Here is a 26868-nt window from a genome sequence, read left to right as displayed (position 1 = left end):
CGCCGGGGTCCCTCCGCCGGGGTCCCTCCGCCGGGGTCCCTCCGCCGCTCACCGTGTGGTGATCCGCGTGCAGGTGGGACACGAACACAGCGGCGAGGGTGCCCAAGACCCTGTCCACCTCGTCTCCGTAGTGACGGCACAGCTGCCCGAACGTGCCTTCGCCACAGTCCAGGAGGAGGGACCTGTCGGGGCTGGGGACGAGGGTGACGGTCACGTGACCGGGAAGGGCCCCTGGGGCCCGCGGGGCTCCCACGTCCGGAAGAGGCGGGGCGAGCGGCTGCGTCCCTCCCACGCCTTCCCCACACCTCTCGCGCGCGGAGAGGCCGAGCCCGACGCCGCGGCAACTCCGGACGCCGGAGCTCATCACACACAGGCGGCCACCGGCCACCGAAACCCCTGAACACACACAGCACCCAGGGCCACGCGGATGCCGGCGCCCGGCTCGTGAAACGGGAGGACAAAAGCATCTACTCGCAAGGAGGCCCCTCGGGTTATCGGAGCTGAACCCGGCAACGGCCCCCGCGGCCGCACCGGCGCCGGGCACGGGTGCGCACGCGGGGCAGCCGCCCGCTGTGCTTCCGGTCGAGCAGTCCTGGCCTCCTCAGCCCGGGCCGCCCCCTGCCCGGCAGGGGCAGGACAGGCAATGACCGCCGGCGGCGCAGGGGGCGTGACCGGCGGAGGCCCCGCTACTGCCGGGGAGCCGCTCGCGGAGTCGGGCCCCGGGTGCTTCCATCCCGACGGCCCGTCTCAGCCTCTGCCCCGCGGGGAGAGGCCAGTCTCCCGCAGGCCTTCGTCCTCCTCCGGGAGGGGCCGTCCGGCAGGGGGCGCTGTGGCCGGGCTCCGAGGAGAAGCCCCAGACACACAGACACGTGACCTTCTGGGCAGGGACCGCGTTGCGGAAGCGCCTCCGGACGAGTCGCGTCAGGCTCAATGCCACTGGGGGGGGGTTCGGGAGAAGCCCCTTCCACGGAGCCTCTCAGCCCCCAGAGGGAGGCCTGGCCGCCTGACTGCTCTTCCGGGGTCCTACGGAGTCCGTCCCAGATGCGCGCACGCTTGATGTCAGGGCGCGCCTCGTACGTGCCGTGCGCACTGGACACGGCTGGCATCCGAGACGAGCACGCACAGTCTCAAAGCGGGCCCGGCCCCTCACAGTCTGACTTCCTCCACGGACGCATCTGCAGACGCACGGCGAACACGGCCCGGCGCCTGGGTTAACTTCTCCGCGGGCGAGGACGCCAGCCCGACCCAAGAGAACCGAGTCCGGGGGCCGAGCACGAGACGGGCGCACCGGCCCCACGGCCGCTCCACGCACCAGCAGACACCAGCTCGGGGACAGCACGGCGCGGCGATGAACACACCGCCTCACTCCGGAGATGCCGCGACCGACGGTGGGAACCAGTAGCCTCTCTGAGCGTTGGTTTACCGATCAAGGCATCGGGTGGGCATTGCTTCATAGGGTTAACGTGAAAACTCAGCGAGATGGTTTCTCAGCAAAGCGCACGGCAGACGGCAGGGCCGGCTATTTTCATCAACAGCGCAGGGGACGAAGCCTGGTGAGTCGCGGAAGCGCCAGCTACTGAGGTTAATCACGAGACGCATCAGCGCCCACGACTCCTCTCCCCGGCACTCTGGCCGAGAGGACGCCCCATCTGCCCCTGGGCCGGGCTGCGGGGCAGGGGTTCTGTTTGGCAAGTCGGGGCGGTGCCCGGCGCGGGGGGCGGGCTCCAGGAACGCAGTACCTGATGTTGACAAGCGTGGCGCTGACGTTCCGAATCTTCATCGGGATGGCAGACCCCGTCCCGAGGAAGACGATTTCTGGATACTGGCTTCCATTCTCTATGGAAAAACACACACAAGAAAGAGCCCATTTCTGTGGGTCCAAAGTGAGCCGGCACTCAGCCACGAGGGGCGTGAAGTCTCGCTTCCCAGGAGGGGCTGCGGATCCCACGTGGCAGGGCCTCAGGAGGCGAGGCCCCCCTCCACTGGCTGTTTGGGCGTCAATAGCTGTCTGGGAGGAATGGCAAATAAATCCCACGGCCCTTCCTTGGAAAGAAGTGCTCCTGGTCCTTTACGAAAGGAAGGGGACTTTACGCTGTGAATCGTTTACCTCAAGGGGCGGGTTCTGCCTGGCATCCAGCTCTTCCCACCAAGAGCTTTACAGGGGACACAAGCAGGCTCGGAGGGGACGCACCGCACGCAGGATGTCTCCAGAGGAGGCGGAGCCAGAACCAGAGTCTAGAGAGACTTGATGGTTCCGAAGCCGAGGCCCCCTCCGTGGCGTCAGCCAGCCTGACCAGCTCCACGTGCACGGCCAGGAGCCTGATCCGGGTGGATCTTTCACACGCAAACCAGAAATGCAATCACAAACCCAAAGCGGACAGACGGGACGGCTACTTCTGGGGACTCGAGCCTCTATACCCGCCCAGGCAAACTTCCACGCAGAAACTGTAGCCGGGGGCGGAGTGCCTGTGTGGCTCGGTGGGTCAAGCATCCGACTCCGGCTCAGGTGGTGATGTTGTGGTTCATGGGATCGAGCCCCACATCAGGCCCTCTGCTGTCAGGGCAGAGCCCGCTTCGGGTCCTCTGTCTCCCTTTCTCTCTGCCCCTCCCAAGAGCACACTCGTGCTCTTTCTCCAAGATAAACAAAAAACAAAAACTCCAGAAACTGCAGTTGGGTGGAAGGCCATCTGGCCCCATGAACGTCCACCCGGTTTCTGGACCAGCGTTCTCCACTTCTATCATTAGCTGAAAAGCACCCTAGAAAAACCAGCTCCTGGAGCAAAGGTCACCAAGCTGCCTCCAACTGCTCTTGCTGACGGCACAATGGTGAGTGTCACCCAGCAAGGCGGGCGTCGTGGCCAAATCTCTTGTGGATCCTTAGCAAAGCCAAGACCGGATCCCGAGTCGGCTCGGCCAGGGTTCAAAGCTCTTTCCGGAGGCCGGCAGGAGCTCCCAGGCCCGCCGCACACAGCCACGTGCCTTGTAAAGAATGGCCGGGTGCCATCACCAAACACTCTGATGTACCTGGTCTTGGCGGGAGGGCAGGCGGCAGGCACGGGCACCGGTGTTCTCAGAGAACACACGTGACGTCACTAGCCCAGGTTAGAGGGTGCCTGCCGACCTCCTACTTAGCGCTCCGAAAACACCAGTGGCCAGCAGAGGAAGGCCGTTCTGGGGTCTTCCGCTCACCTGTGGGGGTTGGGCCGTCCTGCACAGCCTTCCGGTATTCCTGCACACTTTCCTGGAAGTTGGGGAGCTCCAGGGCCTCAGCGATGAACTCCTCAGGATTGCAATTAATAACCGCGTCCCTGCAGGAAGAAAAGCATCTCAGGTGACCGGCCTGGGCACGGCCTCAAGCAGACACCCGAGTGGATGTCTGGAATTGACTTATGGACGTGACCCGCAGAAAGTCCTTCACATCAAGAGTGAAGGCCAAGTGCCTGAGACCCCAGGCAGTCCTGTCCTCCTGCTGTGTGGACGCTTCCTTCTCAGCCTAGTCGGGGGAGGGGAGGGGGGGGGTCTCAGAGCAAGTTCTGAATAGCTTCAGCCCCTCACGACATCTCAGCTCAAAGTCTCACGAACCCAGCACGACTGACATTCAGGGCAGGGCCCCGCGTGCCACCCCGACCTCCACCCACTCGATGCCACTGGCAGCCCCCAGGCCCTCCCGGGCTGTAACCACCAAAAACGTCTCCAGACGTTGCCTGACGTCCCTTGGGAGCCAGAGGAAGGGAGGGGAGAGGAGCAGACGGCCCTGGTGGACACGCACAGCCCACGAGCAGTGGCTCGCGTGGTAACAAGTCCTCAGAGCCCAAGAACCCTATGGAAACGCAGGCCTTGACTGATGCGTTTCTAGCGAGGCGCCGGCGATACGACGTGGCTGGTCCCGCCACGCTGATAGGCAAGGCTCCGTCAGCGGCTCCCCACCCTGACTGGGCACTCGCGCAGGGAGGCCGGGCCCGGCTCCCCAGAATCCGACCCGGGAGGCCCGGGACTTGCACCGTGCGTGGGCATGAGGCTCATCTGGGTACCGGCTGGGCTCAGCTTTATGAACCTTGTGTGCAGAGGCTGACAGCAGGCTCCGAAATCTGAAGACCACACGGTCTGTAAAAATCCCGAGCACTCATCACAAGAGCGCACGGTGTGCAGTCACAACACAGTGGACGGGAAGCTTCAACTCGCTCAGGATTCGCTTGGACGTGAGAGATGTGTGGGCGGGAGGCACTTCCCACGGTACTGGCTGGACTGGTAGAGGCTTTCCTGCCGGCAACTTAACGCTCACCGGATGCCCTCCGACCCAGTAACCCCACATCTGCGAACCCCCCTGAGGGAACAGAGTTCCCCTCAGACGCTTGCCTATAAAACACTCAATGCTTCAGTAGAACAACACAAAACTAGAAACGTCTAAAATGAACAAACACCCCATCTGCAATGCCATTAGAAATCCGGTTACCAAAGACCACGTAATGACTCAGGAAAAGAAAGACGTGTCAGGTCACAGATCCACAAACACACTTTTCAAAAGATACATTCCCTGCTTGTTCCAATTTAAAAACAGAATGTTAACCATCAATTTCTCTCATCTTGGGGACGAGATGATGGGTACTAATTTTCTCCATCAAACACACGTTACTTGTCTGACGGAAAACAAGGGACACGTATGTGTCCCTGTCATCATGGGGAAGACTTTGCAAAAGCTTCGTCGCTGGCCTCATCCTCCCGCCTCGACCCAAACCAGAGCCGCGTGTCCTGGTGACTTTGCTCTGGGACGCAGCCGCCCCCGTTCATTTACTGCTCGTCCGGGGCTCATCTGCAGCAGGGACAGAGTTCAGTGCCCGAGACCAGGCCATGTGGCCTGCACAGGCTTCGGTATTCACTACCTGGCCCTTCACGAGAAGAGCCTGCCGCTCCCGCTCTAGACCCTTCCGTCAGCTCAGAGTCGTCCTGACCTCTGCCACTCCCTCCGAGGACGCAGCTGATACTTGAGGAGGCACTCGCCCCGGACGATGGGCACACGGGAAGCCGGGACTTCCTCCTGGAAGAGACAAACCCCACTGCATGGAGAGAAACCGAGCCGAGGGGCCGGGCTGGGCTGGGGGACCGTGTGGGGCACTACCTGGCGGCAGGGGGTGGCGAGCGGGGGGAAGATGTCGGGGTGGATGAGGCTGAGCTGCGTCTGGATCTTGTGGCTGCGGAGATTGTGGACGGACGAGCAGCTCTCGTTCAGGACCAGGTGCTGGGCGGCGGGCCCGAACCTAAGGCAGAGACGGCGTGTTCACGGTGCCCTGCAGGGGGGACCCCGCTGCGGGGACAGCAGCGACACCAGTGCACGTAGGTAGGTGGAGGGGCTCAGAGAGAGGAAGTTGCACTGCTCTGCTCGGAGTCCAGTGCTCTCTGCGGACTGGAAACAGCCCAGAAGAAACCAGAAAGCTAAGACGTCGGGCGCCTACGTAGGGACTGGGAAACAAAACGGAGTTCAGGGTAGAAGAAAAGGCACCATAAAAGGAAAACAGACCACGTGTGTTAGGGCTCAGGCCCTCCTCCAGGAACAGAACGTGACGACCAACCGGCTATCCAGGAAGGAGCGGAGGGGGCGCCTGGGTGAACAGGGGGCTGGGGGGTGGAACCCCACCACGTCACTCTGCGCTCAGAGTTTAGCTCCGACACCACCTGGTTTGGCCCCGCCTGGTGCTGAGCTGGGCCGGCGTGGAGCGCCCTCTTCTCCCGGTCCCGAGCGTGGGCAGATGGCCACTCACGGGACGGAATGAAATAGCGAGGCACCAGCACACTGCCTGTCACGTGCTGGGTGTCCAGTGACCTGAGGCTCCTGTTCTACACTCGCCAGTCTCTTCTTTAGGACTCGGCCACGGGGTCATCAAGAGCGGGCGGTGCTCACTGGGACACGGAGTGTGCGGGGACCCCACTAGCTGCTGGATGCGTGCGCATGGCGCCACCTAGTGGCAGCTGTTCCCCACGCGGGGCACAGGTGTCTGCCCGGGGGAAGGAGGGGAGGACAGACGGACGGCACAGGGTCCTACCTCTCCATCCACTGCTGGTACCTGGAGTCCGCAAGCACACGCTCCGGGGCCATGTGAACCACCAGCGCCACAGGGGCCTCGGCATTTCCCTGGTACCTGGGGGGAGGGGAGAGCGGCGTTTTGCTTCGGACAGTGATACAGGCTCACAACGTTTGCACGCGGTGCCTGTGCAGCCATTGGGGGGGGGGGGGGGGGGGCGCTCGGCTTGCTCTCCGGGTGGGTGAGCACAGGGAGGGCGCCAGCTGGCTCCTCTGGTTGGCTCGGGGGCTGCCCGCCGGGCCTTCCCGCGGGCGCCGGAGACAATCCCCGTCCCCTCCGGCCACAGGGGCTCGGACCTGTGGAGCAGGACAGAGGTTCTCCAGGCCTCTTCTTGCTCCGCCCCCCATCTTTCACAGCAGCTCCCCCCATAAATCTCGGCACCTCCAGGTCTGCCTTACTGCCCGCCTTCCAGTAGACCCAGGGCACAGGCATGGGCCGTTACAATGGTCTGTGATTCCACCGTCCAGAGAGAGAGGCTCACTTTCTAACATGCTGATGCATTTCCTTCCGGTTCCCGTAAAAAAATTCACACAGTATTTTTAACCTGTCCTTCCCTTCCGCGCACGCACATGCACACAGACATACGGACAACACACACACACACACACACACACACACACACACAGAGCGCACGGGGTCGTGTGCTTAAACCTCACAGCACTGCCTCAGTGCACGCGCCAATCAGCTCACAGGGACTCCAAGTAGCTTTGCCGCCACGGCATGACTGAAACACGAAGCCTGTGCCAGCTGGGTACCCAGAGTCACCCAAGGAGAAAAAGCGGGTCTGAGGAAGAGCTTCTCACACTAACCTGAAAGAGTTAGAGCTGCCCCAGAAGGTCTGTTGTGATAAGCAGCATAAAATGACTGAGTGAAACACGTAAATCAGAATTAGGAGCAGGAGAAATACACGCAGAAGAAACCACGAGGAACGGGAGAAAGAGGAAAGCACAGGCGTGTGGGGCAAAGCTACCCGGGATGACAGCCGACCTGAAAATGGGCCCCGCATCTTTGCATGACAAGAGACAACGGAGCCCAGGCCACTGGAATATCAGAACAAAGGTGTTCCAAGACTAAGGTTCCATCCCTTAACACAGACCCCTGACCAAGACTCTCACACACATCAGACCTGCCTCAACAGATTCAATGCAGGCAAGTGAACAATTTATGAGCTAAAAATAGTCCAGGGGCGCCTGGGTGGCTCAGTTAAGCATCTGACTCTTGATTTCGGCTCAGGCTCATGGCATCGAGCCCGGCAGAGGGCTCCGTGCTGACAGCACAGAGCCTGCTTGGGATTCTCTCTCCCTCTCTCTGCCCCTCCCTACTCATGCGCACGCTCGCTACGTCTCTGGAACATAAATAAACTTTAGAAAGAGAAAAAAAGGGCTGAAAACAATTCTAGAACGTGTCCTAGACTTAGCACCCTAACCAACCGCTGATCTTCTAGTCTGCAAGGGCTCTCCGGGTCTCAGTCTTCCCTAATTTCACTCACACGCTCGCGTACTCCGTAAAGCCCGCCGACTAGCAGTCCCTTGGTCAATCCTGCCAGCAGGGGCCTGACCCCGGCACTTGGGGCTGGGAGCACGGGCTTCCCAGACGCGGCTCCGTGCCAGGAGAAAGCACGGGCCAGGCAGACGCCCTCCTCCACCCCGACGGCCCTCGTCACCTCTTGAAGGTGGCGTTCTCGCAGATGGGCCGAATGAATCCTTCGTCTGGACACTCCACCACAACAAAAGCAAGGCCAGGATCTGGAGGAGTACAGATCTCTTCAGGCAAAATCTGCAAAACAGCGGGGCGATGACTCTCTGCGAGGGCAGAGCCCCAGCTCAGCAGACATGCAGGGAACTGCCAACCGCACAGAATCCCTACGGAACACGCACGGACCAGCGGGAGGATCACCGCCCGCCCCCTTCCCGCTCGTGCTGCTCCTCTACACGTACGCAGACCTGGAGAGGGCACTTCAAACCCAGAGTGGCCATGAAGCCGGGCAGGACAGTCAAGGTTCCCTCGGGTTTGTGGCCATTGGTTCTGACATCCTCAGACGCCAGAGAAAACACCCTGGTTAAGAGCACGGTGGTGGTCCTTTGGGCCGCATGCCCCAAGCCCACCCTCAGGGGGTCTGTCGTATGTCCGACAAGGGAGAGCACCCATCCCGTAAAGAGGAGGACCCCCAACCCTAACTAGATGCTCTGCATTTACACCCAAATGTGGCCAGCGTGGACACGCTTCCCTCAAAGTGAGCTCTGTCTGCGGGGCCCAGGCCAGAGCACAGCTGTCCCACGTTTGGGCCCCCACGGGGACTGCGGACACATCACGGAAACGGGCGCCTCACCTCCCTGCCCTCGTAAGTGACGCTCCTCCCATCCTTGACAGCAGCGATGATGGGGGCGATGGCAGCCGTCCCGCTGAAAAGAGGAGGCCAGCCACGGGTGAGCCGGGCACTGCGGGGACACGGGCCCCCCGCCCACCCCCCGGCCGCCCGGCCACACTCACACCGGGAGGCCCAGCTCCTTGGCTTTGAGCACCAGGAAGTTTCCTTTCTTCACGTGCAGCTGCCACAGACAAAACGCAGGAGTCATCTCAGTGAGGGAGGAGGAAGCTCGGCTTTAACCACTTTTCTTGGGTTTTAATCACCTTTCTGGTTTTATGTTTTTAGTGTGTGTGTGTTTTAATGTTTATTTTTGAGAGAGCGAGCGTGAGAAGGGGAGGGGTGGAGACAGAGGGAGACAGAAGATCCAAAGCAGGCTCCACGCTGTCGGCACAGAGCCCGACGTGGGGCCCGAACCCACGAACCGCGAGATCATGACCTGAGCCGAAGTCAGACGCTTCACTGAGCTGCCCAGACGCCCCTGGCTTTGCTCTTTAATTTCGGTTTCTTTCTTACCGCTTGATGAAGCGCTCAGGTCCGGTTATTGCTTTGAAATGAAATACACCATATCCCATGCTATATCCTGAAGAAGTCACTGATTCTCAAATACTTTAGGACTAAAAGCTGAACGACTTAAAACCCAGCACATTACTTCCTGGTGTTAACTTGTTACAGATTAATAAAATGCAATCCATTTCCAAATCAAAAGTATCCTTCAAGCATCCTTGAGAAGAAACAAACACCTTTCTGTCTGATCATCCCGTACTTACCATTTAATAGCTAACAGGACGTGACCAGAACCTTGTCTAACAGAAATGATCGCACAAATCCCTACAGGACCCAGAACCGTGAGGGCAGTGATAGGCACTTAACGCGGGAGTGATCTTCCCCCTGTGGTTTTCACAAACCCGTAACAGGGAGCTGCTTTCATCCTGGAGAAAAGTTGTAATGAAAAATGCCCGACATGCTCTTACCATGCCAGAAGGACAAACAACAAATCCCGCCCCCAAACCTGATAGTCACTCTCCTGTACTTAAAAAACATGTACGTTCATTCTACGGATCTACGTGTTTCATATGTAATAATAAAAAGTCAGAAACGGCATAAAAACTTAATAAATCTTTGACTACGAAGTTCCACTTGGTTTTCATTTTCTTCCTTAGATCTTTAAAAGGGAAGTAACTCTGAGGGCAAAGCCTCCAATTTGGATCCTTGAGTCTTACTGGGATTCTAGAATTTTCTAGCTCGGCAAACATTACCCTAGATGAAGGATTACAGCTTTAGTGCATGTAACACAAAGATGATGAGCTCAGATGACGGCTTCAGACAGCATCGTCTGTGATAACGTGACCTTCCCTCCACAGACCCTGATGGGCTTCAGGATGGAAACTACGTCTCTAACATTTAACAGGGACTTGCAGACTAAGGCAGGCAAAACCCCTCCCTCTACTCCAAGCTGACTTCAGCCCACAAGAGACATGTGCCCACCTGAGGGCACGGAGTGTGTGGCAGGCAGCAGAGAAGCAGAACACAATCCCATGAGGCCCTGCGCTGGCACACGGCGGTCTGAAGCCCATGCTCTCCTAGCGGAGGACAGCCCGAGTCCCAGGCCCTCACACGTAGGGCCTCTTGCCTTCGACCTCCCACGGCCTGCACCAGCTCAGCTGTGCTGCCGTCCAAAGCCTCAGCCAGAAAGCAGCAAATTGGCTCCAGGAGGGATAAGGGCCCACAGGCTGATCGGTGAGAGCAGGGCCCAGACGGGGCAGCAAACAACAAAGGAGGGGACACAAGGGCCGGGGGGGCCATAGCCCACAGCCTCGGGAACGGCGGCCCAGCAGTGGCCAGGTTTACAAGTCGGGGGGGCGGCCCCACCACACAGGGCACACTTCATCACGCTCCATGGCCTCTACTGAGAAAGGAGGGAAGGACCTCATACAATTTACAGATTACCGTATAAACCTACTTTAAAAATTGGGGGCACGTAGGTGGCTCAGCATCCAACTTCGGCTCAGGTCATGAACTCACGGTTTGTGAGTTCGAGCCCCACATCGGGCTCTGTGCTGACAGCTCAGAGCCTGGAGCCGGCTTTGGATTCTGTGTCTGCCACTCTCTCTGCCCCTCCTCTGCTTGTGCTCTCTCTCAAAAATAAACATTAAAAAAAATTATTTTACTGCCTAAAAACTCAGAGATACCCAAGTAATAAGCCTATCGACAATAGTACCTAACTTATAAAACCTACTATTACTTAAATAAATTGACCAGGGCGCCTGGGTGGCTCAGTCCGTTAAGCAGGTGACTTCAGCTCAGGTCATGATCTCGCATTCAGTGAGTTCGAGCCCCACCATCGGGCTCTGTGCCGACAGCTCGGAGCCTGGAGCCTGCTTCAGATTCTGTGTCTGCCTCTCCCTCTGCCCCTTCCCTGCTTGCACTCTGTCTCTCAAAAATAAGTAAACATTAAAAAAAATTTATTTCAATCAGGTTGACAGAAGTGATACAATCAATGATCCTGCAACTGATAACGATTACTACTTGACCTTCCAGAAGTGTTTTCCCTGATTGGTGTTATAATTTGGATGAAAATTACAAACCTATTTTAAAATCAACATTACTTCTCAAAAACCAATGAAAGCCCACAAAAACACATGTAGCTTTACCACAGATTAAAGTGTTCGCTACACTTAATAAAACTTTAATGCAAAGCCCTATTAAAAACAGGCCATTAGTCAAGTTTTTAAAATACTCTATTGTCATAAAATTTTCACAGAATCGGACCAACTTCAGATTTGCAGACACAGGCCTCAGTGAGTGCTCGCCGGCATTAAAATGAGTCTAGTTCGAGTGGTTTAACAGCTACGGTAAAACCATCTGAACTAAAAGAGAGCTGAAGGAGTCTGAACGGAGGCCCGATTCCTTTGCAGGAACACAAAGCCACATTTCTGAAGTGCAAGACGGCTGACTGTTCCCAAGCACAAACCACATGTAGGCGGAAGGGCTCCATTGCCGGAAGGGCGTTTGAAAGTACATAAAATTATAGGTGGCAGATGGAGACACAGGGGGTCTGTGCTCCTTCCGGGCACAGGGGACTCGGGAGCTGCCACCTCAGAATCACAGGGCAAGCACTGACGCAAGGTCACCACGCACGCTCACTTTTGAAAGCCCACCGGGGAGGCGCTTACCTTACAGACAAAGGCTACGACCAAGGACGGGTCCCTGCCACGCTTTCTCTGGCCGACACCTGAGGAAAACCGAATGTGGTCAGAACGAGGCCAGTGTGAACCTTCTCGGGCTTCCCAGGTGGATGGTCATCCGAAGTCTGGCTTCGTGCAAAATGGAACGGACACAACCGTACGAGACAAGGGTCAAAGAAAACCCTGGTATCCTTTCTGGGGCAGACATGGATGTCGTCCCACTGGCGCCGAGATCGGAACAAACAGAAAATGCAAACTGCCCACCGGAAAAGCTAGAAATGTCTGGTGAAACGTTTCAAAAAATGACAGTGTACCCAGACGTGGAGAAGCGAAAGCAAACCGTAATGTGCTTTATAAACAAGTGTACGAATATGCGAACGAACTCGAAAGTCAAAGGCCTGCAGGGAAGATGCCCCTGTGCCACCCACACCAGGGTGGCGCACAGGCCGGCCCTTCTGGGGCAGCAGACCCGACCAGGGCAGAGAGTGGAACGACCGGCCTCGCCCGCCGTGGTCCCACGCCTCCAACACCTCTACTCCTGGGATTTTCACTCACTTTCCCAGCAGCCTGTCGTTCTGCAGGAAAAGGGGCAGAGCCACTCACTGATACTGCCCGTGGGCTGAGCACTTCGTGCACTCGTGAAAGATCACCTCGCGTTAACGAAGGCTGCAAGAGGCTGCGTACGAACCCATCTGCCGGAGCCTGCTCTCCTCCGGGTGCACGGAACACAAAGTTTGGGGCCCACCCAGGGTCGGGGACTGGCCCTAGAGCTCCATACGGCCACCTTCACCCTCTGCCCACGGGCCAAGTCCCACACTGACAGAGAAGCGCCCGTTTTACACACAGGCTTCTTACGAAAACAATTCCAACCTGCAGCAGGACGGGGCAGCAGATAAAGAAGCCAGCGTTCTCGAGACTGCATGCTGTTGGGTTTAAATAGCATTACCGTCTGCAAGATGCTGCTCGTTTTCGGTGGATCCAGAATCCGAAGACTGCCCTGGACTGAGTCTTTCTGGACTCTGAGATGGCTGGCGTTCTCCACGCTTCTGCTCGCCTGGTTGGCATGGAAAACAATCAGACCCCACGCCACGGAGGTGAGCTCACGGCCAGGAGCCCGCTGTGCACACGGGTCGGTACCGGAGTGCCCACTAAACAGCCTGCCTCCTATGACAGTGACTGGGTGCCTCCCCACCCGGGTCTCTGGGCCGCAGGACCTTTTGATCCCCTTCCCATGTCTGCTCAGCCGAGAGCCCTGACCACGGCAGGGACTCAACAGTGTCTGCGACTGAAACGCAGGCAGGCAGCAGGCTGGTTCACACACCGGCGCCACCCTCCACGAACAGACCTAGGCCAGCGGTGACAGCGCCGTGGGAGGGCCGTGACTTTGCAGCCAGTTAAGTCTCCAGGCCAGTAAAACAATTCGCCATGCTAAGAGGCCGGCTGGGCCGCTGTCTCGCAGAAGCCCGCCCGCTCCCCCCGTGCACGTTCCTTATCGGCCCTAGGGGCTGGGACGGCCGGCCAGCTTGGGCCACACAAGCTCACGTCAAAGCAAACGGTCACATGCCAGGAAGGGAGGAATAGAGAGGGACACACATCAGGCCCGGGGGGTCGGGAGGGGTCAGGAAAGAGAGGACATCTGACCAGGAGTGAGCCAGACAAGGCGGGCTCTGATGCGACCAGAGTCTCACTGGGCCCCAAGCATGTCTGCCTCTGCTCGAGACACACACCCACCTCCCTCCCGCACACACAGGGGCCGTGCAAGCTGCGTGTCCAGGCCAGGGCCGGGCTTCCCGGCCCCCTGCGGGGGGCTGTCTGTCATCTGTGTCCCTTGAGCACCTGGCCTCGCTGTCAAGGGAACGTCCCTAGTGCCCTGTGTCCTCCTCGCCATCAGCAAAACCTGGCCCGGGGTGTGACTGGCCAGACACAGATGAGACACACGTGGCGGGGCCTGACAGGCGGACGGTCTCTAAGTCAAAACCTCGTCGTCCGGTCCTGGGACTCGCGAAGGTTCACGGGACCTTCTGAACTACTCACAACACTTCTATCGGTATTAGTGTTTATAAAAAACACCTTCCTAGCGCAAACCCCTCCAGCATCCCATCACGAAAGGAGTGCTTACATCCGTGGCAAATAAACCCCAAGCGATAAACGTGCAAAACTGACAGTGCAGATTACGATGTCCCAAAGTACAATCACGATCGTTAGGAGTCCAGTGTGTCTGGTAAGGTTGTAACCTCCTGAAGGGCAGGAACCGTCTTAATTCTTCCACTAAATTTCCTGATCGCATTGAGAACACAAAACCAGGCACACAAAGCCAGTACTCGAGCATTTTCTATTTTCGCACGCCCCTTTCTTTGCCCGGGACCTACATGCCTCCCTCCTCCCAGGAAACGGGGCTTTTGTACTCACTGTAGATGGGGACCTGGAAAACTGTCATGGTCTCATCCTTGTATTCGGGTGCCGAGTGGGGCCGCACGGCTGTATGAAAAAGACCACGGGGCAGTGACTGCACTGGACAGAGGCACTGGGGGAGAAAGAGCCTTCCAGATCACCAACCACAAGCAAATGGTTTCCCTTGGGATTCTGCTGGGAAGCTACACTAAAACCAGAATTTCTGAGTAAATTACAAATTTTAAGAAAGAAGCACCAATGTATTTTCATCGGCCAATATTATGCTAAATGAAAAAAATGTATTATCACTACCTACTTAAAAAAAAAATTCTCAAATTTATTTTTTTTAATTAATTTTTTTTTAAAGTTTATTTATTTTTGAGACAGAGAGAGACAGAGCATGAACGGGGGAGGGTCAGAGAGAGGGAGACACAGAATCTGAAACAGGCTCCAGGCTCTGAGCTGTCAGCACAGAGCCTGACGCGGGGCTCGAACTCATGGACCGCGAAATCATGACCTGAGCTGAAGTTGGCTGCCTAACCGACTGAGCCACCCAGGCGCCCCAACGATTCTCAAATTTAAAAGGCATATGTTAACACACGGCCTCGTGACACCAAAAGGAATGCATCATCACAGCTGTAAGAACCACCATCCGATGTGAAATAAGATGTTAGTGTTTCCATTGAAGATGAGCATCAGGGGCGCCCGGGCAGCTGGGCTGGGCGTCCGACTTTGGCTCAGGTCATGATCTCGTGGTTTAAGTTAGAGCCCCAAGTCAGGCTCTGTGCTGACAGCTCGGAGCCCGGAGCCTGCTTCGGATTCTGCGTCTCCCTCTCTCTCTCTCTCTCTCTCTCTCTCTCTGGCCCTGCCCTGCTCGTGCTTTCTCGCTCTCTCTCAAAAATAAATAAGCTTCAAAAAAAAAACCAAAAAACAAAAAACAAATGATGTTTGAAAAGGAGTGTTAACAAACCAGGGACGCAGACCGCCTCGGGGGCGGGGGCCCTGCTGGCATCGTGGGCTCCGCCTCGCCCCAGGAGGAGGCCACCTGCCTCCCAGCAGAGCCCAGCTGGACGGAGTAGCATCTCTAGCCTCTACCTGGGGGGCAGGAGGGGGCGCGCAGAAAAGCGCAACAGGCAAGATTTAAAAAATTCATCTCCTGTTGATGAAGCACGGGGTTTTAAGGTTTCACGGGGTCCAATTTTTATGGTTTCTCCTTTGAGAGACTGGGGCAGACAGAAGGCAGAAATGGCCGATCCCGAGTCAGAGGCAGGAACGTACCCAGGTCTATTCCCTTCAGCGGACCAGAAAATGTTTTGATAGCTTCCAGGTATTTTTCCTACAAAAGAGAAAGAAGGAAAGCAGCAGTTCCGGCGGCGCAAACGGCAACGGGCAGTATGCAGAGAAGTCAACGTAAAAGCCCAGTAAGTATTCCGAGCCACCTTTGCAGAGTCACGCGGTGGCCGCTCTACGCTAGAAGCCAAGGGTTCAGCGGTGAGCTGGGGACGCGCTCCCCAGCCTCGTGAGACATAAAATCCGGCGACAAAACTGAACCGAGGCAGAGCACAAACCCCCGGGGAGTGGCAGCCGTGCTGAGGGTCTGCAGGAAGCCCGTGGGACGCGGGGGCCAGGGTACGGCCCGTCCGAGAGTCAGGCAGGCTCCCCAGCAAATGTCCTTGCGACGGGGCTCTGGGGGCTCAGAAGGAAAGCCCTGGGACGGGAAGGGGCTTCAGGGAAGAGCTAAGAGGGGCCCGCGGAGCCCCAGCGTGGGGACCGGGATACGGAAGCCAAGGGTGGGCCAGAGCCGGGACCCACAGGGCTCCCAGGCCCTACTGCGGGGGCGGCACTGTGCGGGGTGTGACTTCCCTACGGGTGCGTCCCCACCGCGTGGCGGGTATGAAGCTGTCACGGAAAACACGGGTAGGAGACAGACGGCACGAAGGCCTCGAGGACAGACAGATGGATGGATTCGAGGCGCTATTTTGGAGGCAGAATTAACAGCACCTGGAGGCTGCCTGCCTTTCATGTTAAGAACTGGGAAATCACGATGGGCACACCACTTCTCGGCAGTGTGAAGGGGCTGCCTCGGAAGGTACGAAGAGGTCTGAAATGTGCGCGCGCACTTGCTACCGAACACGCAAGGAGCTGGCCTAGCGCGGACCCCTTCGCAACTTTACAGAACATCACAGCCATCTGACAGAGGCAGAAACCGAGGCTCTAGGAGATACAGCGACTTGTGCAAGGTGACACGGCCTCTTTAGCTTGAAAGGCGGTTAACTCCCGAGGGCAACAGGCGAATTTGCAGAAACGGAACCGGCTCGCGACTCACATTAAAAAAGGAGGGGTTGGCCTTGGCAGCTAGTCAGGAGAGACTCACCAGCTGTGGCGGTCCCGAAAGCACACACTTTGGGAGCCCGGTTTCCTTTAAGGTGAGAATCATTCCTGGAAGGAAAGAAGGAAGGAAGGAAAGAAGGGAGGAAGGTCAGCCGTCTCCTCACCGTGCCCGGAAGCTGCCACCAGGGGGCGCACTCCTCGCTTAACCAGCTATTTATCTACTCGTCCTCGTTCAGGCTTCAGTCATCAAGGGCCACGTGCAGCAGTGACGCCTGCCGGGGGTGTAAGGTGACTGTAACCATCACCACTACACCCTCCGGTTTACTGGCACATTTCTCCAGTCCAGCAACTCAATAAACGAAGTGGATGGTAACGCTTGGGAAGCGGCATGCGTGTTAAAATCTGTCCTTCTGACTCACAGCTTTTCATGCTGCAGCTGACTGGGCGAGCATAAAAAGAATTCCAGCGCGCAGGGGCCCCTGGGTGGCCCGACTTCAGCTCAGGTCATGATCTCAGGGTTTCTGAGTTCCAGCCCTGCATCGGGCTCTGTGCTGACAGCTCGGAGCCTGGAGCCTGCTTCTGATTCTGTGTGTGTGTGTGTGTGTGTGTGTGTGTGTGTGTGTGTCTGCCCTTCCCCTGCTCATGTTCTGTCTCTCTCTCTCTCAAAAATAAGCATTAAAAAAAAAAAAAAAAAGAAAAGAAAAAAAACTCCAGCTCCCGTGGGCTCAGAAGATGGGCAAAAATGAACAAAAAACAACAACAAAAAACAAACAGGGCAGGCTAAAAATCCCAGACTTCCCTCCAGCCTCTAACTTCAGAAAGAATATACTTACCACACAGCCCCCCAACATTACACCAGTGCATTCGGGTCAAGAATATGTTATCCAAACGAGCCACCTTCAACCTAAGAAAGACAGAACACTTGAGCAACACAGGGACCCTCTGTGCTGCTTCAGAAGCACTGCTGTCTGTCACCTCGGCGTTCAGGGCCCACAATCACCTCCGCCCCAAGAGAAAACGGCGGACTCACTTGTGCTCCTGCATGAGTCGCTGGACGCCTTCCCCACAGTTGAAGAGATACCTACAGGACACACGTTACGCAAGACATTCAGGAGATGCTACTCTGTAAAAGCTCTGCCACCGTTTTACATGCTTTACTGTTCGCTTCGAGAAAAACACAGCGTTGCGCTCCTGGGCTGCATTTCTGGCGTGAAGATGCTGCTTGGGAACGAACCCTCCTTAGAGGAGCGGCGAGCAGGGGACTGGGGGCCTGTGTAGCAGGCTGGTGCTGGAGCGAGATGGGTCCTCTCCCCCATCACCTCACCAGACCTGATACCACCCCACACGCCAACCATGAGGTCCCGGTGTCGGGGCACACGAGAGGTCGTGCGGCCAAAGTGTGCCACGAGGGGGCTCGGGGCCCAAGGGTTGGAAAGAGGACGCTCCTGCCCAAGTGTGCAGCTCTCAGAGGCCCCCGGGAACCCCATGGCCGTGGGGGTGTAGGGCATCTGGGACCCCCCGCACCCCCCAAGGGGCCAAGCTCGGCTGCAGCAGCGGAACTCCCCACGGGTGACGCGGAGACACCGCAGCCGCGAGGGCGGGCGGGGCGCGACGAGGGGACGCCGCCTAGGCCCGGCCGGACTCCGGGGCGGCGCACTGACCGGTTGTACTCGGAGAAGACGTAGAGCGCCGCGCCCACGTCCCGGCCGCCGGCCGCCACCACCTGCAGGTACACGGTGTTCGGGCCCCCGGGCTCCCACGCCGCGCCACGCTTCTCCCGCGTGCGCAGGTGCCGCAGCGGGTCCTTGGGCGGCCGCTGGCGGCGGGCGGGACCCTGCGACATGGCGCGCCCGGCCGCGGACCGCAGCAGCAGCACCGAGCGAAAAGCCCACATGCGCCGGCCTCCGCCCGCGCTCCTAAGGCTGCGGGTCACTGGGCTCCTGGTGCCCCCCCCACGCCCCGCCCCTCCGCCCCGCGTGGCGGGCCCAGCCAATCAGAGCGCCGCGCGCCGAACTGCCCACCTACGCGGGGCCACGCGTCCAATAGCGAAGAGCCTTGCCCCTCGCGGCTTGTCAATTGGGGACGGCCATAGAGTGGGGGCATACTAGAGCGCCCCGGACGGCCCCGCCCCCTATCTCTTTCCGGCTTTCCCTGCGTCGATTCTTTCCGGAAACTGTTTCGCTTGGGGCGGGACTTCCGGGAGCGCAGAGCCGGAAAAAGCCACCTGGCATAGGAGCCGATTCTTGGGAGTTTTCGTTGGGTGCACGGGGTGCTTGATCCCTTTTTCCAGGGGTCGTGATGTGCCCCTCTCAGCGAGTCAGCCCTTGGAACTTTGGTTCGTTCTTAGTTGTGGTGGTTGTTAGGATGAAATGTGAGGGGGTAAGTTCTAGAGAGCGTTAGCGTAGGTGCCTTCGCTAATTTTATTTCCAGTGATTCTCATGAATGAATGCAGGCTCCTAAAGATTGTTTTACTATCTTTGGGGAAGAAAAGCAAGAATAATCCATTAGGGGTTAAGGGAACAGGTCCTGGAGCAAGAGAGTCTTGGTTCGTTTGTTAATGGGGTGATCTCGACCTGTCTGAGCCTCAGTTTGCTTATCTGTAAGGTGGGGTGGGGGTAGTTAGTTACCTATGAAAGGGCGGGCCTACCCCGGCCAACTCCATCTTGTTCTGTGTCCTTCACCTTGACCACGCCTCCTCCCCTTGAGTAACCTCCCGCTCACCTGCCTAACAGGACTCGGACCCTTCCCCAGCCAATAGGGTGAGGCCACAGCCATTACCTCACCAACTGCCCCTAGGCCCCAATAAAACCTTGGTCCTTTTGAAACTCGCTCTCTCCCCCTGGTATCTCACCGCTGCGTCGGTGCAGGTAGGGGATTGAGCTCGAGCTAGCTCGAATAAAGGCTCTCTTGCTTTTGCATCGGATTCGGCTCCCTAGTGGTCTTTGGGGATCACGAATTCTGGGCATAACAATCTACGCCAGATTTTTATAATTAAAGCACCTGATAATATATTGAAAGCACTTTGGCGCCGGCACAAAAGAGGCACTCAGTTGATGGTAGCAGAAATAAAAAGTAGAGTACTTCAACCCACGCAAAATATATTGGAACCAACGACAGGTGGCTAAAGAGATGCTGGGCGGGGACTTCGCAGGAGTAAGTGTCCCAGGACCAGCCCTTTGCAAAGCAGTAAAAGGACTTCCTATCCCCTCGCATAGCTAATGAGGATTTCTCCCTGAGAGAGAGCTCAGTTAACGCCACTAGAGATACAAGGAGCGCCCTCAAACGGGCAAGATGATTTACCCAGGAGCTCCACGCAATTATGAAGCTGGTTCTATGGAAGGTTAGGGCACAACTGTGTAAAAATACATTTTGTGCTTGAAGTCACCTTCCTGGTGAGCGTCAGGAAAACTGCAGATCTGCTACTGTAGAAGGCTGAACTTCTGAAAAGATTATGGTACTACCATCCCCCAAATTCATGCAAATTAGAAACAACACTCGATCAACAAAATGAAGAGGCAACAGACAGAATGAGAGAAAAGATCTGCAAACCAGGTGTCTGATAAAGGGTTAATATCCAGACTACATAAAGAACGCCTACAATTCAATAGCAAAAAAAAAAAAAAAAAAAAAAAATTCAAAATAAAAAAGGGCAAAGGGGCACCTGGGTGTGGCTCAATTAGGCTCAGGTCAGGTCATAATCCCAGGGATGGTGGGATCAAGCCCCTTAGCAGAATTCACCTGGGATTCTCTCCCTCCTTCTCTGCCCCTTTTCCCTGCTAGCATGTGCTCTCTCTCTCTCTCAAATAAAATTGTTTTTTTAAATGGGCAAAGGAATCATTTTTCTTTCTGAGGAAAACCGAAAATGGCCAACAAGTACATGAAAAGGTGCCAAACATCACTAATTGTCAGGAAGACGCAGATCAAATCCACAAGACATCACCTCACACCTGTTCGAATGGTTTTTTATCAAAAAGACAAGTGTTGGTGAGGACGTGAAGTAAAATGAGCCCTTGTGCACTGTCGGTGGGGGTGTAAATTGGTGCCGCTACGAGGGAAAACAGTACGGAGGTTCCTTTAAAAAATTAAAAATGGAACCATAGGATCCAGCCATCCCGCTTCGGGGCACACGTCTAAAGAAAATGAAATCGTCTTGAAGAGATACCTGCGCCCCCATGTTCACTGCAGCATTATTCACAACAGCCAAGACGTGGAGACAACTTGGGTGTCCGTTGGCGGATGAATGGATAAAGAAAATGTGAGATATATATACGTATATATCTTACATCTTCATAGATATATAATTTACATATGCATTTGCATATAAGATATTTATGTAACAATACATAGTATATGTACTAATAATATGTAAAACATTATCAGTCATAACAAAGATTTGCAACACCGTGGGTGAACCTTGAGGGCATTATGCCAAGTGTAATTCGTCAGAGAAAGACCTACTGTATGATGTCCGTCATAGATGGAATCTAGAAAGAATTGAACTCAGAGAAACAGTAGGTTGGTGGGTACCAGGAGCTGGAAGAGTGAAGGAAATGGTTGAAGGGAGTCAAAGGGTACAGACTCAGTTATAAGATGAGTAAGTTCTGGGGATCTAATGTACAGCACGGTGACTATAATTAACAATACTGTGGGGCACCCGGGTGGCTCAGTCAGTTAAGCGTCCGACTCTTGGTTTCGGCTCAGGTCACGATCTCGCAGTTTCATGAGTTCAAGCCCCGTCTCGGGCTCTGCACGGGCAGCATGGAGCCCGCTTGGGATTCTGTCTCCCTCTCTCTCTGACCCTCCCCCTCCTTGCGCGGTCTGTGTGTCTCTCAAAATAGATGAATAAACTTTAAAGAAAACAATACTGTATACTTGAAAGTTACTAAGAGAATAGATCTTAAAAATTCTGAGAACCACACACAGACACACAGATAACTGCGAGGTGATGGGTATTAGTTACATGGTGATAATCATTTTGCAATACATACTTACATCATCTTGTTGTGCACCTTAAAGTTACACACTATTATAGGCCAATTATATCTCAAGAAACCTGGCAAGGGGGACAAAATAAACTATTAAACTTTTTTAAGTTAACAAGTGCAATGTATGCTGATTTTTCCTTTGATGACTACTTTGATCCTTTTTTGAAAGCGTTAAATTCCACAGACTAAAGTAAATTTTGGTTCCCTTTTACTGGTTCCCTAGGCTCATATCTGTCAGGTAATCCCAATAGCTTAAAAAATATCAGAAGAATCCCTACTGGTCATCTATTTGTATAAAATTCCAAGAGATGGGTGAAAAAGTTAGGGAAAGCTGGCTATCAGGTCATTTCCAGGGCATGGTATGCCCTTCTGTAATGATGCTCTGGGTCGTAGGTTTATGCCTAATATACGAAGACCGAGGTAACTTGCCCAATCGGAGGTAATATTGGAATGATCCCCAAGAACAGGGCTTGGTCAGTCTCATTCTCTGCTGTATCATCGGCTCCTAGGATAGGGCCTGGGTTATGGAAGGCAAGAAATAGCAGGAAGTTAGGAAGAACCCGGTAGTTTAAATGAATTTATGTCCTTGCAGTTGAACAGGGCTCGAAATTCAATCAAGATCACAACAAGGGTGTTATCAGATGGGATGGTCTGACTGGTACTTTGAAAAAAGATCTTAGAACAAGAAGATGTTCCAAATTTTTTTTATGTCTTCATTTTTGAGAGAGAGAGACAGAGTGCCAGTGGGAAAGAAGTAGAGAGAGAGGGAGACACAGAATCCGAAGCAGGCTCCAGGCTCCGAGCTGTCAGCACAGAGCCCAACGTGGGGCTTGAACCCACGAACCGCGAGATCATGACCTGAGCCAAAGTCGGATGCCTAACAGACCGAGGCAAGGGTAAGTCAGAGAGTCAGACAGAAGAGTCTCTCCAGATTTGCTAGGGTAGAAGGAACCTGACATCAGGGCAACAGGGACAGAGGGCTTTCCAAATTCAGCAATCCCAGCAATTTATATAATCCAATGAGTTCCTCTTGCATTGAACCTCTTTTAAAGCGTGCATTTCTGGGTGTGCGAACAACCCCAAAACTCAAGAGGCTTGAAAACCATCTCCAGTCATTGTAACGCTTACCATTTTGCTCACCGGGGATGGCTCATCTCTGTCCCTTGTGTTGATTGCCATAGTAGCTGAATGGTCGGAGAAGTGTCCACCATTGGCCTCGCTCACCTGTCTCGGGCCTTGGTACACCTCCAGGGAGACTCTACACCTAAATCATTCTCCTTGGACAGTCAGGGTGAGCTTCTTTACAGTGGTGACCAGTTCCCAAGAAGGCGAAAGTGGGATGTCAGGGCTTCCGAAGGATTAGGCTCAGAGGTCAAAGCAAGTCACAATCCGACCCACCCAGACTCGAGGGGAAGGGAGACAGAAGTATCAAAGACATTTGGAACGGAAGAGCCCATGCTTCCCCAGAAGCGACTGAACTCCTTACCCATGAAGATGTGGCCATCGGGCAGAATAAGGTGGCCAGCCAACGCTGGCGTAGGTGTATTTCTGTAGCTGGGCAGATATAAACGTGTAACTTACAACTTGGGTCTCCGGAATCTACACTTGTAGATACGGTTGCCATGAGTGAGCCCCCTCACCCCAACCATCTCTCCTGTGTACCTCACAAATCTTAACTTCCACACCCACAAAGCCGAGGCAAATCCTGAGCTCCCACGGCTCTCGTAATCTGACCAAGGGACACCTAATCTGGGGACCCCAGGCACCCGCTGGGCCTTCCCCATACAATACATTCATTCGCGTATTTATTCAATCAACGCATGGAGCTTATATTAGGTTCTAGATACCGTGCCAAGACACTGGTGTGCAGACATAGGCTTGCCACCAAAACCCTCAGAAACCTGGTGTCTTCGGGGCTGGGATGGGGGTGTGGCCCCAGAGCAGAGGAAAATGTCAGAAGGGAATGTGGACAACGATGTTCTTGTCAGCGCTGGGGTCTAACAGGTGTTTCCGGTTTAGACCCCTAGGAACAACACCACAGGATTTTTTTTTTTTTAAGTTATGGGGCACCTGGGTGGCTCAGTGGTGACGGGTCCAACTCTTGATTTCGGCTCAAATCATGACCTCACCGTTTGTGAGTTCGAGCCCCGAGTTGGGCTCTGCACGGACAGTGTGGAGCCTGCTTGGGATTCCCTCTCTCTGCCCTTCCTCCCCCTCCCTCTGAAAACGAGCTTTAACAAAAAACAAGTTATTTTGAAACAAACCATAGAGTCTTCCAAAGACAACTTATATTGCCCTCAAATTCCTCAGCAGTTTCTCAAACTACCTATTCTCTGTTACTAAGAACTTGGAAAGGGTTCGAGCAGGAATTTCGTAGCTTAGCCTCCCAGCTACATTCTCCGGGGCTGACCCCTCCCCCCACCCCAGGCTTTGCTTATTAATCTAAGCCTCTGCATGGATTACCTCATTTAATACCACTCACAAATCTGCTAGGATGCAGTTGTGCCCCCATTTCACAGAAGGCGAAACTGGCTCAGAAGCTTGATAGCTTGTTTATTGTCTACACAACCGACTTCAAAGCCTGCAGGCCTAACCCGTAAATCAGCTTACCTTCGGGCAGAAATAACATTCAGATGGTTTGGCCTAGGCTCATTCAGGGAGGGACTCAGATTTAAATGTTGCTAGTATTTCTGCCTGAGGTTACACAGTTCATTCATAGCAGGATTGAATGAAGGTGCTTTTCGTACAGCTTTAAACTTGTGGGCCCTAACTGGATTATACTGTCTATACCACAGGTCAACAGCAAAAGGCCGGGGGCCAAATCAGCCCACCATCTGTTTTTGTAAATAAAGCTTTATTGGAACATATCTGCACACTATTTATGTGTTGTCAATGGCTGCTTTGACCCTACCACAGACAGTGACGGACCCCGAACTTTGACGACGTGGCCCTTCACAGAGGTGGTTTGCGGATCCATTGTCTATACTGTAGATTAATTTATTTTTAGTGTTTATTTTTGAAAGACAGAGTGTAAGCAGAGGAGGGGCAGAGAGAGAGGGAGAGACACACACAGAATCCGAAACAGGCTCCAATCTCTGAGCCGTCAGCCCAGAGCCCCACACGGGGTTCGAACCCAAGAGCCTTGAGATCATGACCTGAGCCGAAGTCGGATGCTTAACTGACTGAGCCACCCAGATGCCCCCAAAAAAGCTCTGCACTAGATTTTAACACAGCAGGAGTCTCAAACAAAAACAATTGGCTTAGCCTGCGTCAGGCTCGGCCACAGTTAATGCCTCCTAGGCTTTATTCATTTTCTATCCTCAGCATCAGGCACAGTGCCCAGACTTGGGGTGTGGGGTTCTCCGTAAGAGCTGAGGGCACAGAGGGCCCACCGGCTGTCCATTGGCTCCGGCTACCATAACAGAATACCACAGACTGGGGGGCTTGAACAGAAACTTATTTTCTCGCCGATCTGGAAGCTGGACATCCGAGGTCAAGGTTGTAAGGGTTGGTTTCTCCCGAGGTGTCTCTCGTGGGGGGTCTCCAAATTTCTTCTGATAAGGACACCAGCCTACCATCATGGGCTCATTGTAACGTAATCACGTCTTTAAAGACTCTGAAAACATTTTGAAATCCTGGGGATTGGCGTTGCAACCTATGAATTTTGAGGGGCACAGTTTGGCCCCTAACAGCTCACTCTGACCTCTTCTCCCCCTGCCCCTTTGTACCTAGAACCCCCACCCCCCACCTCAGCTCTCTCTTTATCTGCTGCCCTGAACATTAGAAGGGAGAACTTCGGGGGCCCCTCTCAATACGATCCCAGCTGCTAAATCTGAACCAGAGTCTGAAACGAGGGAATTCAGACTCTTGCCTAGAGGCAGGGCAAGAGGCTGTAAAGCACCTCCCTCTCCGCTTTATCGGAATACTCGCAGGTGTAGGGAGGCCAGCCCTAACACTTACCTAGAAGGTGAGCTCAGCTGGCGCTGGGCGGAACAGTTAAGACTTCTGATTACCAGCACACCTTCTAGATCTTTCTCACGTGGTCAATGAAACATCGTCTGCGTGGCTCCTACAATCTGCCGGCCCTGTGGGCTCTGCCTCCAGGTGTCAGGGTCAGAGTGGGGAAACCTGGTCCCAGGGCAGGGTCGGGTCACAGCAGAGCTGTCCCGAGGCGTGTGACGCCCGCCCTGGCCACGAGGGGGCGCTCTGGGGCCACAGCCTCTACCTGTCCTTAGGGCTTCTATCAAGAGCTAAGCCCTCTGTGTTTCCAGTAAGAAGGAAGGCACCATATTTCATTCACCAAGAGCTTGTGGCAAACGTGAACCATAATATTTTGGCCCCGCCAAGTTATACTGAGATTTCAAACCTACGTTGAACACCCACCCATCCACCCAGTACTTCGATCCCACCGTTAACCCTTGCCACGAACACTCGCCACACGTGCTTTATCACCATCTATCATCTGCCCATACTTCTGTCCATCCCACAATCTATGTAAATTTTACATGCTTCCAACAGAGCAAGGCACATTGTTCCGTGATATTTTCCTCTTCTTTTGGGTCTCCCCTCTTTCCCTTCAAACACCTCGTGAGCTACCTTTAATGCCCCTGAAGGCTGTAAGACCTGGGAGTGGGGGGAGGGGCGGGGACATGGCTGCTTGGGGCTTCTGGGCACATGGGTCATCTGACCTAGATGATGAGAATCCCAAATCCCTGTGGCCTGATGACTGGGAATCACATAGTTCCCCCCCCCCCCCATTTGCCTTAATAATGTGTCAGCTTAATCGATACCCCATATTATGGACTGAATTGTGTTCCCCCCAAATTCATACACTGAGGCCCTAACCTTGAGTAACCTCAGGATGCGACTGTATTTGGAGATACGGCTTTTCATTAGGTATTTAAGTTAATGAGAGTAGGGGCGCCTGGGTGACTCAGTCATTTAAGCGTCCAACTCTTGGTTTCGGCTCACGTCATGATTTCATGGTTTTGTGAGTTTGAGCCTGGAGTCAGGCTGTGTGCTGGCAGCTCAGAACCTGCTTGGGATCCTCTCTCTCTCCCTGACCCTCCCCTGCTTGTGCTGTCTCTGTCTCTCTCAAAATAAATGGATAAACTTAAAAAGTTAATGAGGGTAAATTAAGTGTAATGAGGCCACCAGGGTGACTGTGACAAATACGTGTCTGTGGTTTGGGCGCCCCCAGCCTTTGGTATTTTGTTATGGCTGCCTGAGCAGAGGAACATGAACCTGACTTGGCCCCAGGGAAACCCCGGGGGATCCTGCCACTATGGGGCCTGAATTTTCCACTAACTCCACATAGCGGCTCAAATGCAGGTAAGAGAAAGAGGGTTATTTTTGCACAGCTGATTTTTGTCGCTGTTGATGGAAGTCCTATCCGGTACACAATTAAACAACTGATTTGAGGGGGTGTGTTAACGATGGGACGCTCTGGGGACAAAAGAGTGGTGTCGGGGCGGCTTCTCACAGAATACGTGCCACGTGTGGCATTGTGAAAAGTTAACAGGAGATTTCCA

General features: G+C 54.8%; 1 protein-coding gene across 2 annotated transcripts in view; it reads right to left on the bottom strand.

Annotated features, from left to right (window-relative positions):
• Positions 1-18310, bottom strand: part of ELAC2 (elaC ribonuclease Z 2) — a 22768-nt gene extending 4458 nt beyond the window's left edge. Inside the window, exons 1-17 of one of the 2 annotated variants that reach the window (XM_049638088.1) lie at positions 18014-18310; positions 17383-17433; positions 17186-17256; positions 16396-16460; positions 15300-15357; positions 14040-14108; positions 12577-12684; positions 11619-11677; positions 8568-8626; positions 8407-8479; positions 7741-7853; positions 6039-6134; positions 5117-5255; positions 4950-5035; positions 3190-3308; positions 1740-1836; positions 53-191 (exon numbers count right to left, since the gene is read on the bottom strand). In XM_049638088.1, coding sequence (XP_049494045.1) covers positions 53-191; positions 1740-1836; positions 3190-3308; positions 4950-5035; positions 5117-5255; positions 6039-6134; positions 7741-7853; positions 8407-8479; positions 8568-8626; positions 11619-11677; positions 12577-12684; positions 14040-14108; positions 15300-15357; positions 16396-16460; positions 17186-17256; positions 17383-17433; positions 18014-18246 — 1635 coding nt within the window. In that variant the 5' untranslated portion in view covers positions 18247-18310. The remainder of the gene's footprint in view (positions 1-52; positions 192-1739; positions 1837-3189; positions 3309-4949; positions 5036-5116; positions 5256-6038; positions 6135-7740; positions 7854-8406; positions 8480-8567; positions 8627-11618; positions 11678-12576; positions 12685-14039; positions 14109-15299; positions 15358-16395; positions 16461-17185; positions 17257-17382; positions 17434-18013) is intronic. The other variant, XM_049638089.1, reaches the window with a different exon arrangement.
• Between the last annotated feature and the right edge of the window lie 8558 nt (positions 18311-26868).

This window comes from Panthera uncia, chromosome E1, assembly GCF_023721935.1.
Source record: "Panthera uncia isolate 11264 chromosome E1, Puncia_PCG_1.0, whole genome shotgun sequence".
Classification (NCBI taxonomy): Eukaryota; Metazoa; Chordata; class Mammalia; order Carnivora; family Felidae; genus Panthera; species Panthera uncia.
The sequence above is the reverse complement of the archived record's forward strand: the minus strand, read 5'-3'. Positions and strand labels throughout refer to the sequence as shown.